Here is a 12593-nt window from a genome sequence, read left to right as displayed (position 1 = left end):
GACTTCTTCAGGAAGTGGCCACAGAAAAGTAAACCACAAACACATAGTAGTGACAGTTTTCAATAATCAAAACCTCAGTAAAAAGTTGGAACCAAAATTGCTGTAGTGTGGGAAACAGTAAATTTTTGGCAGGCCCAGAGGGGAAAACAAATTATTTTTGCAGAAGTTTGCAGCAAAACACTATTCTCCTAGCCTACTTTCTTTAAATGAGTTTTTAAATCACAGACAACTTACATTTCTGCTGGAATCTGAGTTGACCTTCTTACTGGAAGAAAGAAATTTCAAGGGCAACTCCTTCCAAGTATTTGAGTTAGAATTCTATCTTTTTTTTTTTTTTTTTTTTTTTTTTTTTGGTCAAATAACCATGTTTCACCACATTCAACGTGAGAAAACAGAGGCGTATGATGAAAAGCAGGACCACGCATAAGAAAGAGACAAAAATGTGTGAAGTGTGAAAGGAAGGTAAAAGAATGCTGGAAGGTAGAAAGAGCTGATGGCACAGCCCTGAGTTGGACAGGTGGTACAGCACGCACTAAGGCCCAGGTAACCGTTACCTGCCTTTGATTCCCAGCTGTCTGCAGCTTCCGGTCATAGACAGTACATAGAGCCTAAAAGGATGTAAGTGTTTACTCCACCTTTTCATTTAATTTTTAAAAATTACAAAAAGACTGAAAAGTTGAAAGCATACTATGACAAATGCAAGTATATATTTCACTAGATTCGCTGTTGCTAACATTTTGCTGCATTCGCTTTATTCTTATTCTCTCTCCCTCTTTTTCTCTCTCTATATACACACAGGCACATAGACATAGACATAGACACAGACCTAGACCCATACACAGACACAAACACAGACTGAGACCTAGACCTAGACATAGACATAGACGCAGACGCAGACGCAGACCTAGACCCAGATCCAGACCCAGACCCAGACACAGACCGAGACATAGACACAGACCGAGACATAGACATAGACACAGACCTAGACACAGACACAGACACAAACACAGACTGAGACCTAGACATAGACATAGACATAGACGCAGACGCAGACGCAGACCTAGACCCAGATCCAGACCCAGACCCAGACACAGACCGAGACATAGACACAGACCGAGACATAGACATAGACACAGACCTAGACCCATACACAGACACAAACACAGACTGAGACCTAGACCTAGATATAGACATAGACGCAGACGCAGACGCAGACCTAGACCCAGATCCAGACCCAGACCCAGACACAGACCGAGACATAGACATAGACACAGACCTAGACACAGACACAGACATCGACATAGACATAGACATGGACACAGACCTAGACACAGACACAGACACAGACCGAGACCTAGACATAGACATAGACCTAGACCTAGACCTAGACACGGACATAGACATAGACATAGATATAGACATAGACATAGACATAGACACAGACCTAGACACAGACACAGACCTAGACCTAGACACAGACACAGACACAGCCACAGCCACAGACACAGATAGAGACACAGACACAGACACAGACACCAACACAGCCACAGACACAGACACAGACCCAGCCACAGACAAAGACACCAACACAGCCACAGCCACAGCCACAGACACGGACATGGACACGGACACAGACACAGACACAGACACAGACATAGACATATTTTCTCCTGAACACCTGAAAGTTGCAGACATCATCAAACTTCACCTCTAAATACTTCAGAATACGTGCAGGAATATATTTTTTAACAGATTGAGAAGGTAGTAAGTAAACGATAGATCCAGAAAAGAATTTTCAGGGATGTAGAAGGAGTAATAATTTTATTGATAATATATTTGAATATATCTGGACTGAATTCACCTAGAAGATTAAACTCTTCTATATTTCTATCATTACCTTGTTCCCAGAAGTTTTCAGGCAACTGTCTCATCTCTGAGTCAGGTGGCACAGTCATTCAAAGAACAAAATGACGGTGGCAGGTGCTGAATGTTAATGAAGTCACATAGCTATCAGGCCTTACACCTATCACTGAGTCAACTCTAGTGTGTAAAATGAATTGCTAAGAGCCCAAACATGTTTTATGAATGTCGTATAAATTCTTCAAAACCCATGAGGAAATAAATATTTACATCAAAATTAAACCTGGAAATTTTTTATAAATTCAAAGGTGAAACAATATAAAATGTATTTTTTAACTAAGTCCTAGGAAATCACAGAATTTTAAGAGGGAAGACTTTCTAGACTCAGATACAGAGAAATACGTGACCAGGTTTCAGGCAGCTTTTATTGAAAAATGTGCTGGCTCAAAACAAAAACCTAGATGAGTTGTCCAGAAACTATTTTGGTTCTATAGGAAGGAAAAAAGCTAGACAAGGAATCAGCCTCCGAGCAGCAGGCTGAGACTGTTCCTGGTCTGCATAGCTGTGTCGGAATGACAGCTGCTGATGTCCTGGACACTAATCTCCCGTCCCTGGTGGGGTCTGGTGAGACAGATTGCTTCCTGGAGGCCACACTGCGGGGAGACCCATCTTTGGCAGAAGAGGGCATTGAGCCACACTGGGCTGAATCTCAGAGGAGTAAATTGGCAGAAACTGATACAAATGGTTCCACCGAGGCATAGGCACTCTCTTTATACTGTCTGCCAGCAAACATCCCTTTTTGCTAAAACCACCACTGAAGTATCTCTTAATCAGTGGTTCTTGGGACAGAAGTTGGTCAAGTTCAGTCAACCAACCCAACTCATGTTTTCGCTCATTCAGATCCTGTATCAACATTCCATTCCCCGTGAGCCTGGGTCATTCCAAGCCCCCAGCAGGCTGGACCATCAACCAACACTTGCTTCACCTGCGTCCTGCATTAGACCCTGCGCAGGCTGACACCCAGCAAGACCACTCCTCTAGCCTGGGACAGTCACCATCCTCCTCCAAAATGACTGAGGAGGAAGCTCTACCTGTGAGGCCCTGGGCATCTGCAGAGCAAACCCACAGGCTTCAAATTTTCCCAGCCTGGTATTTGTGTAAGAGGAATGCACTGCTCTGTACAACTCCAGAGGACAAAACTCATGAGTGAGTCCGGTAGAGCCCAGCATCCCTATTATAAACATGGAGCAATGGAAATAGACTTGGGTAATTAAGTCATTTGCCCAAGGCCACAGAGCTAGGAACGACAAAGTAGGATGTAAACCTGAGTCTACACAATCCTTGGTTTTGGCACTCATTCTCTGCTCTGTAAAAGCATCAACACCTAGAGCTAGAGGTGTCTCCAGAAGCCATTAAGTCTATCTGCCCACCCAAACAGTCTTCTGAAACCCAGCGTCCTCTACAGAGGACAAGCTTACCTCATCACAAGATGCACACTGCCAGTCTTGGGAAGTATCCACAATTAGAAAAGTCTGTCATTTTGGATCCCAAATTTGCTTCCCTCTAAACTTCATTTATTAGTCATATTCTACACTTTGGGGAGGCTCTGAAGAAGTCTGTGCACACATTCCAATAACCTTGAGAGTTAGGAAGTGTGTACAGAGCACAGTGTACCTGGACAGAGAAATGGGAATACTGCCTGCCTTCCTGCCAGCAGCAGGGTGGTGGGCAGCTTACATTACCTGTGTGAGGCTCAGTCTCCTCATCTGTGAAATGGGCATACCCTGGTGTTCCCTACAGGAGAATTAGATGTCACACCGTATGTAATGAGCTCAGCAATGCTGCAAGAAGAAAGTGCTCAACGAGCAGTAGCTCTCGTCAGTGTTTTACAGAAGCAGAGCTAGGTACTTAGGGAGGTAAGGAGCTTGCTCAAGGACACAGGTGGCAGATGTGACGAGAAATCAGCACTTCCACCATCTGCATTCTGCCAAACTCCTGCTAAGGGACCATTCCACAACCCAGCCTGAGAACTCGTCCGTATCGTAGTTGGTAACTTAGCTAACACCAGTTACTATACTAGAAATGTGTGCAATTTTACCTAATGGAATCCATAAGCCCAAATGCATAGATCCATATTATAGAACATGTAAGTGTTCTATAAATATTTAACTTATAAAATACACAATATAAATGTTGTGTGCTTAACATACAAGCACACAATTCTAAGTACGTACACATGCATACACACATATACATCCTCAAGGCTGCCAGGAATTCTAAGGTTTTTATCTTAGTGACAGCATATGCAACCGGAGGTTGGAACTGGGCTCCTGTCTTCATTCTACCATTAACTAACTATGTGATCTTAGGCAACCACAGAGTCATTTGCTCAATCTCTCAGTCACAGTTTCTTCACCTCTGAAATACAAAAGTTAGGCTAGTGAGACCTCCTAGGTCTCTTGCAGGTCTAAAACCCTGGAACTGTAAGTCAATTTGGATTTGAGCTTAGGCCTCCTCAGTCCTAGATACAGCTTTAGTTTCTAAAGCATCGAGTCATAGCAGACAACCACTGAACCCAGTCAACTCTCTTGCCGAAGACCCCGTGGCCACCAACGGCAGAGCCGCAACTCGGGGCTTCTGAGGTCTCCTGGGAACTGGACTTCCAGCTCTACTGGGCTACCTGCTGGGTAAAGTTAATTAGTAACTGGACACTCTGGCATTAGAGCAGGGGTTGGTTGTGAACAGACATACACCCTTAAAACAAATTTTGCTTTCTGTCTTATAATCTGAGTGTGGGAAACACTTAAAATATTTGAGTAATCAGTCATCCAGAAAACCTGCCCATCTAAAATACAACAAAGACAGAAGAAACAAGGACAGGAAGACCTGAGTAGGGGAAAAACAGCCAATCAGATCCTGGCACAAAGGCATGTAGCATATTCTACTCACAGAACCTGCTTTGAAGTCTTCCTTCAGAAGCTCTCTCTGTTGATTTCTATGTGCGTGGCTAGTTTTTAAGAGCAGCAGATTGTACTTTCCAGAGGTGACCACAACAATATCTCCCATCCCACATGGTCTTCTAGAATGTGACCGTGCCACTCTGCCACCAAGAGGTGGAGTCTAACTCACCTCCCTTGAATGTGGGCTGGCCTGTAACTTGGTGTAACCAATACAATGCCACAGAAGTGGTGCTGTGTGAACTCTGGAGCTAGATCACAAACATCCATGCAGCTTCCACCTGGTTTCCATGGGCTGCTTGCTTCTGCCTGGCTGCCGTGGAAAGCCAGCCACCATGAAGACAGTCCAACTCCCCTGAGACCACCTGGTTAGGGAGGCCACATGTAGGGCATTGGTTGACAATCCCAGCTATGCCCAGCCTCCCAGGAACCCTGCAAAGGCACCAGCCATGTGAGTGAAGCCATGGTGGACCCTCCAGATGAGTCCATTCACCAGCTGAGCACCACTGTTTGAACTCAATCAGACACATGGAGCAGAAGAATCGCCTAGTTGAGCCCTCAAATTTGTGACATACAGAAACTTGGAGTTATCATAAAATAGTTGTCATTTTTAAGTCACTAAGTTTTGGGATCGTTTTTCATGCAGCAACAGGTGAACAGAATGCTCAGTCAAAAGCAGATTCCAGATGGCAAATTGGAAAGAGGGAGAAGGCTGGGAGAAGAAAACACACACTGGAGAAAGCAGCAGCTGATTGCCCAATAACAGAGGAGACAGGAAAACCATTAAGGCAGATGCAAGAACCAAAGCACACAGCCATTTCGGGATTTTAAGCGCAGACACCAGCCGTCCCTTCCATGTTACTGTGCTTTACTGAGTATATCGGGATGTTAAAGCACAAAATAATTGATGCTCCTAATGATTTCCTTGAATCACAAGGAACAGTTTAAATTTTGTTCAAACCCCTCTTTCTCTAGGATGGGACAGTACGTGCAACACAGACGCAATGAAGGTAATATTGCAATTACCTCCCAATGTGTTTTCCTCCTTGCTACTCTGGATTCTTCTGCCACTACGGCCCCAGGAAAGGGAGAGAGCAAAGGCCTCCTCAGAAGGAGGGAAGGAAGTGAATATGATACAGGGGAAGTTCCTTCCTGGTAGGAAGTGTCAGTAGAAGAAAAAGACCCTTTGGGTCCTGGGAAAAAGGAGGGAAGGTACAAGAGGAATCAGGCAGGCAGTCCTGCTTCTTATTCTGGGTTTGAAACCTGAGGGCAAAGGGACAAAAGGTAAAAGAGAGAGGGAGGCTGGACGCAGAGGAATGTTTGCTCTGCTTCCAAGTTGCGTCTCTGGAAGAATCCTACCTTGGTGAAGTAAGGGACGCTAAAGAAGAATGGAAATAATGGTGTGGCTGTTAGGTAAAGGGGTGCTTCACTGATGGGAGAGATTCAGACCTTCCCCTGCACTCCCAGGAGAGAATGGAAGGTGAACTGAGATCTGGGCTGAGATGGGGCTGCCGTGATGAAAGACAAGAATACCTATAGCCATGGCTTCAGGGCATTCAGTCAGTAAGGAGCAGTGAGGACAAGTGGGGGAAGACTGCCCTACCTCTTGGTAGATAACCACTTCCCCAAGAGCCTGAGCTCTCCACCCTCTGCTACCTTGGCTTTCCTGGTGCTCCTCTGAGCTATTCAGGTGCAGCAACAGGTGCTGTAGCATCTTTTCTGATGGGCTGGTACTCATGCCCTGCTGGTTGCTAAACATTTTAAGTATCACGTGGACAGTCTAAGCCACAGAAGAAACAAGGTCATGGCCAAGATGCGAGAACCTGTGGAGCCAGTGAGAGGCACAGTGGGGCAACCTTGGATAGAGCACTGGCTCTGATGACCGAGGCACCAGACCTCAGGTTTTCCCAGTCACAGATGCCAGCAGTAGATTCCACAGGACGCCTCATGACCAGGAAGGTCCAGGGACATCTCCACAAAAGCCAGTGCAGACCCCAGTTCAGCACATGTGGATCAGCTGCCCACCACTCCCTGGGGACACAATGTACCCCCTCTTCTCAGGCTTCTTCCTGGCTAGAGGAAGGTGCTGGTGAGAAACTGGAAGAGTGAACGTCTACCCAAAAGAAACGAAATGAATGCAAGAGAGGTAGATTTGGACCAACTCAGACAACAATGCATGTAGCAGCAGGCCTAATTCCCTGCCCTAGCGGGAAAGGGCCTTCAGAGCCAAATGAGATTCCTACTGGCAAAGCTGTAAAAGTACTTTTTTGGCATCTACTTGTAGTGAGTATATATATTATAGCAGTATATATTTTATATATATATTATATATATATACTGGGTCTGAGTATATACATTATATATATACTGATTATAATATATATATAAAATCTATATATATACACGCACATATATATATACTCACTACTATATATATATTTTATATATGTATATATTAGAAATATTTTCTTCCAAAGTTGTTAAGATGTCAAAACAGATGGGATTTTCTTTGTATGCTTTGAAAGACCATCTTCTACTCTCTGGAAAATGTGTCCTCCTTGTCCTCTGAGGGGCACCAAGGGCGGCAACTGTCCCAAGCCCTGTGTCCAGGGTGTCCGAGTGACAAGAAGTCAGCCACTCTCCCAAAAAAAAAAAAGACTGAAAAACACCAAGGAATTTTTATCTGTACTGCGTGGGAAAATCTGTCACCCTCACCACAAGAAAACCTGATCTTCAACTCACAGATAGCCCAGACTTGCTGGGTTTCCACAGACCAGACCCTAAAAGCCCCGCAGGAAACCTTTGATTTGTCCTGGGGCTGTGGGCAAGTGTTCCATTTGCATTCTTAGCCCCTCCGGCTCCTCTCAGCTGTCAGATGCCCGACCAGCTCGCTCCTTGGTGGTGAGAGCAGCTCTGTGAAGCTTGGTGAGCCGAAATCCTGCGTCCCTCCCTCCCACCCCAACTGAGCTAACTGGGTAGTCTTACGTGGTGGGTACACTCATGTTCACTAATATTCACCTCGAAGTCGGGCGGGGCACATGACTGGGAAAAACAAGCGCCGATTCCAGGCCTGTGCATTTCACAGCTGGTGCTCTGCTGCCAGCCTCTCTCATGCACGGTGCACTCTGAGCCCTTGTTCGTCCATGCTGCCAGCACGGCACAGTCAAGCCATCCAGGCAGCAGGCCGGGGTTCACCCGCATCCATCGATCCACTCACTTGCTCCTGCTATGCCTGCTTCTGCTTCTGATAAATAGGAATAATCTCCACCCCTCAGCACTTGCATCAAAACAATGGGAGTCCCACTACTGGTCTCCGTAAATTCTGTTTTGACAAAGACCTGGGTCCCCGAGTGGCTCTGATGAGTCGTCACAGTCCAGCGCAGTTAACCCATGACGATGCTGTAGCACGAGCAAGAAATCAGCTCGTGTTGTGTGAAGCTACTGAAGTCATTGCCACAGTGCACCTTGGTGGTCAGGCATCACGATCAAAGTGAAGGATCAGGACCTTGTATTCATGTTCTATTGTCGTGTAACACACCAGCACAGACTCAGCCACTTAAAACAACCGCATTCGTAGCTCACATTGCTGTAGGTCAGATGTCTCTGCTCAGGGTCCCACCAGACTGAAATCAAGGTTCCCTTTGGGCTGTGCTCCTTCCTGGAGCACGGGGTTCCTGTTCCGAGCTCAGAGCGCTGTTGTGACTGCAGGACTGGGCCCCCACTTTCTCCCTGGATGAGGCCACTCTCGGCTCCCGGATGCCACCCATGCTTCCTGCCCTGAGGCCCTCTCTGCACCAGGACAGTTTGTTTCTTCGAGGCCAACGGAAAGAACATCTGCTGCGGCTTCGAGTCTCTGACCACTTCACTTGACCCTGACCTCCTGATCCTCTTTTAAATAGCTCACCCGATTATGTCTGCCCACCCAGCACATGTGATCTTTTTTATTAACTTCAAGTCCACTGATCGATTTACTGATAAATTACTTCCACAGAATTCCTTCACCCTTGCCACATAAAGTAACCTAACCACGGTAGCGATGTTCCATCTACTGGCACATCCCACAAGGAGGGAATTATACAAGGGCATGGATCAGCCAGAGTCATCTTAGAATTCTGCCTACCACAGACATTCAAGAAAACATTCTGACGAATATTAGCTCTAGAAAATTTAGGATCCACCCAAAACTTTAACTTCTTCCTTGCCCTCAAATAAGAAGACCTCTTCCTCGACTTTCTGAATCCTTTCTACTCAAAGTGTGGTCCATGGACCGGCAGCACCAACACCATTTGTGAAAAATTCAGACCAAGAGAATCAGAATCAGCCGCATATTCACAAGGCCCTCAGCCGCATATTCACAAGGCCCTCAGCTGCATATTCACAAGGCCCTCAGTCGAATATTCACAAGGCCCTCAGGAGATGGGAAAGCCCCATCTCAAAAGGCCCTTGCCCTGAAATAGCTCTCGCACAGGCTTGGCCCTGGACACGTCTCCTAAGGAACAGGTTCTCAAAGTGTGGTCCCCTGGCACCGGCACCAGCATCCCCTGGGCACTTATTAGAAATGCAGATTCTCAGGTCACCAGCCAGGACTTACTGAATCACACATCCAGCCCTCTGCATTTTCATAAGCCCACCAGTGATCCCGACGCAGGCTCAGGTTTGAGAACCACTGGGCAAAGGCACTGTCGTGATCGAGTGTCTCCCCTATGGAAAGCAGTGATTAAAACACAAGAAAGCAACCCGAGTCTGCTCTGCTTCAGTCGTGTTGCTGCTAGAGGCCAACCCTGCTCTCCTGGGGGAGGGGAGGAGGGCTCGGGATCTGTGGATGTTCTGGATCCCTCAGCTCTAATTGTCAAACAGGCTTTGGAGGTCAGGGTGGGTGTGGGGATGTAGAAGGGAACCCCTACTAGCAGGGCCGGGTAGGGGGCTCCCAGGCCAACTGAAGACCCCTGGAGAGAGGATAGATAGCTGTCCCTGAAACATTCAGCCAAGCTTCCTTCTTGCCTTTTGGGGTAACCAAATACCAAAGTACAATCCAAATGGACAAACTTCTAAATGAGGTTAGAAAAAGGTGCTCTCCTGTGCCTGTGCATGTGGTAATACCAAATGAGCAGGTGGGCAGGAAGCCCGCTGGCCTCGGGAGGGCAGAGCTGATGAAATGGGTATGGAAAAAGTGAGTGTGCAGGAGGTGGGATGGAGTGCAGAAAGGGGACCAGCAGCCCCCACTGCAGCCATGCAGTACTGGGAGGCTCCAGGAAGGCCTGGACACTTGGCTGCCTCTGCTCACACAAGAGAGAACTCAGGGCAATGTAGGATCTTGACCAAGATCTTCGAGCAGAGTTGTGGGTGGGGGTAGAGGGGTCCTGAAGGGCTCTAAGAAGAGCAAAGGCCCCCAAAAGGGAATGAGATTAAAGAGAAGGAACTTCAAACGGCAAGAGCAAACCGTGTGCCAGGATTTAAGAGAGACAGAGAGAGGAACAGAGATAGAGAGAAACAGAGACAGAGAGATAGACAGAAGTAGAGACAGAAAGAGAGAAACAGAGACACAGAGAGAGAAACAGACAGACAGAGAGAAACAAAGACAGACACAGACAGAGAGAGATTTAGGAGTCAGGACACCTGAGTCTGTTTCTGTTGGAGCTTCAGACAGCTTTCCTGATTTCTCCAGAACTCAGGTGTCTGATCTGGGCGACTTTCCTCGCCATGACCTTCTTCCCCCGTGTGAGGGTGACCTTAAGGCCTGAGTGCTTGATACTACTTGGATTCATTTACTGTACTCCTCATCACCCTCGACCTTACTATTTGCAGGTGGAAATGGAGACCCTGAGCAGGTGAGCTGTCACGCAGCTTGTCCAGGCAAGCTGGACTCTGAACCCAGGCCAGTTCGCCTGTGGGAACACACTGCAGCCCTAACCACACTCTACTACCTCTCCCCAGAAAACCACCCGAGAGCCAGGCGTTAGAGAATCCACAGTGACTTTAGAATATCAAGCTTTTCACACCAGAAAATCTCAGGAGGCTTCTGAGGAAGAAAGTCCTCCATTCAGTGCACATCCCACATGCAGCCTCGCGCAGTGGAAAATGGTCTCGGTGGTCCGCTACCTCGTGTTGGATTCCACTGCAATTTTCCTTGTGGCCTAGAATCCTGGAAGGTCGTTTGAAACCCCCTGATCCAGCCCCTTTTTTGACAGATAGAAAAACTGAGGCCCAGAAAGGTCAAGTAATGCTTCCGGCCACCTTCACACAGGTGAAGAAGGTCATGGAGAAGGAAGGTCACCCGGATCAGGTTCCTGAGGTCTGGAGAAATCGGGAGAGTCGCCTGAGGCCCCACCAGAAATGGACTCAGGTGTCCCAACTCCCAGATTTCTCTCTGTCTCTGTCTGTCATTCTGTCTCTGTCTTTGTCTCTCTGTCTCTATGTCTCTCCCTCTGTCTCGGACTCTGTCTCTGTCTGCCTTTCTCTGTCTCTCCCCATCCCTGTCTCTCTCTCTCTCTCTGTCTCTCTGCCTCTCTCTATCTCTGTCTCTCTGTCTCTGTCTTTCTTTGTCTCTCTCTGCCTCTGTCTCTCTGCCTCTCTCTGTCTCTGTCTCTCTGCCTCTCTCTGTCTCTGTCTCTCTGCCTCTCTCTGTCTGTTTCTCTGCCTCTGTCTCTCTGCCTGTCTCTTTGTCTCTCTCTGTCTCTTCTCTCTGCCTTTCCCCCTCTGCCTCTCTCTGCCTTTCCCTCTCTCTCTGCCTCTCTCTCTCCCCCTCTCTCTCTGTCTCTCAAAAGCCTCTTACCTGCAGCTCTGCATTCTCTCACCTTGTTGCTGCTCACCTGGGAAAGGCTGCCAGGCCAGATTTCCACCTCCAGCGGGAGCTCAGCAGTCAAGCAGGGATTTATACCCTCTTGGGAGCTGGGATTTCCTAACCGGGTGGTGTCACTCGCTCACACTGGGTGGCAGCGGACACACCTTTTCCTCCTCACGGGGAGCACCCCCAGGCTGCAGTGCTGGGTCTGAGTACACGATCACCCAGATGGGGAAGTGGCCAAGGAAACTCCGCATAAGTTTCCCTATTTTTCTGTGACTCGCTAAAAATTACGTACTTCCAGCTAAGGAGGTGGTTTTAAAGTGATGGGCGTTTTGCCCAACTGTGTCCCCATTAAAGAGAAAAAGATGTTTTTGATCTTTAGCCAGGGGAGGAGTTGGTTTTCCAGCCAAGGAACCCTTTTAGTATCTAAGAAAGATTAAGTTTTGTTTTGTTTTGTTTTCAGAGTCCTGTATGATTTTTAACTGTTAAATGAAGGAGGGGGTTGTTGTCTCATTCCTTATTCTAGATTGTGGAGTTTCCAGAACTGAATAGTTTGTCTTCTGAAAGTGGGAATCCAGCACCAAGTCTTGTCTATACAAAACCAATGTCTCCTAAACCCCCTAACCAGCCCAAAGGTGCTGTTGGTTGCTCCTCTCTCCCACCCAAGTCACCTCCGTGGAGTTAGAAAGGACGAAGCCCAGGCAGGGAGCACCTGGCCTGCTCAGAGCCAGCAGATCCCCTGCAAGCCTCACAGGTAACAGAACCAATTTCAGTCCTGCCTCACACGCTCTCCACCCGCAGACTCCCATCCCCACTGGCTGCCCTGATGGGACTTTGGAGAACTCATGGTCCTGGGCCTTCCTTGATATGAACAGGAGGCCAAATGGGAGCATAAAACCTTGGCCACAGCCTCCCTGGAAAGCCAGACTCCAAGGCTGGAACCCTCCATCGTCCCCCACAGCCTCTCGCCTATGCATTCACTCGTGTTGCAT

General features: G+C 47.5%; 1 protein-coding gene across 5 annotated transcripts in view; it reads right to left on the bottom strand.

Annotated features, from left to right (window-relative positions):
- IL1R2 (interleukin 1 receptor type 2) overlaps positions 1-11663 on the bottom strand; it is a 35226-nt gene extending 23563 nt beyond the window's left edge. The window contains exon 1 of one of the 5 annotated variants that reach the window (XM_015433317.4): positions 11590-11663. In XM_015433317.4, the coding sequence (XP_015288803.1) occupies positions 11590-11603 (14 nt within the window). In that variant the 5' untranslated portion in view covers positions 11604-11663. Of the gene's footprint in view, positions 1-4809; positions 4966-11589 lie in introns of those variants that run through there. The other 4 variants (XM_005575147.5, XM_005575148.5, XM_005575146.5 and 1 more) reach the window with 4 other exon arrangements.
- Positions 11664-12593: the final 930 nt, after the last annotated feature.

The sequence above is a fragment of the Macaca fascicularis genome, chromosome 13, assembly GCF_037993035.2.
Source record: "Macaca fascicularis isolate 582-1 chromosome 13, T2T-MFA8v1.1".
Lineage (NCBI taxonomy): Eukaryota > Metazoa > Chordata > Mammalia > Primates > Cercopithecidae > Macaca > Macaca fascicularis.
Note: the sequence above shows the minus strand (reverse complement) of the source record. Positions and strands in the feature narration are given on the sequence as shown.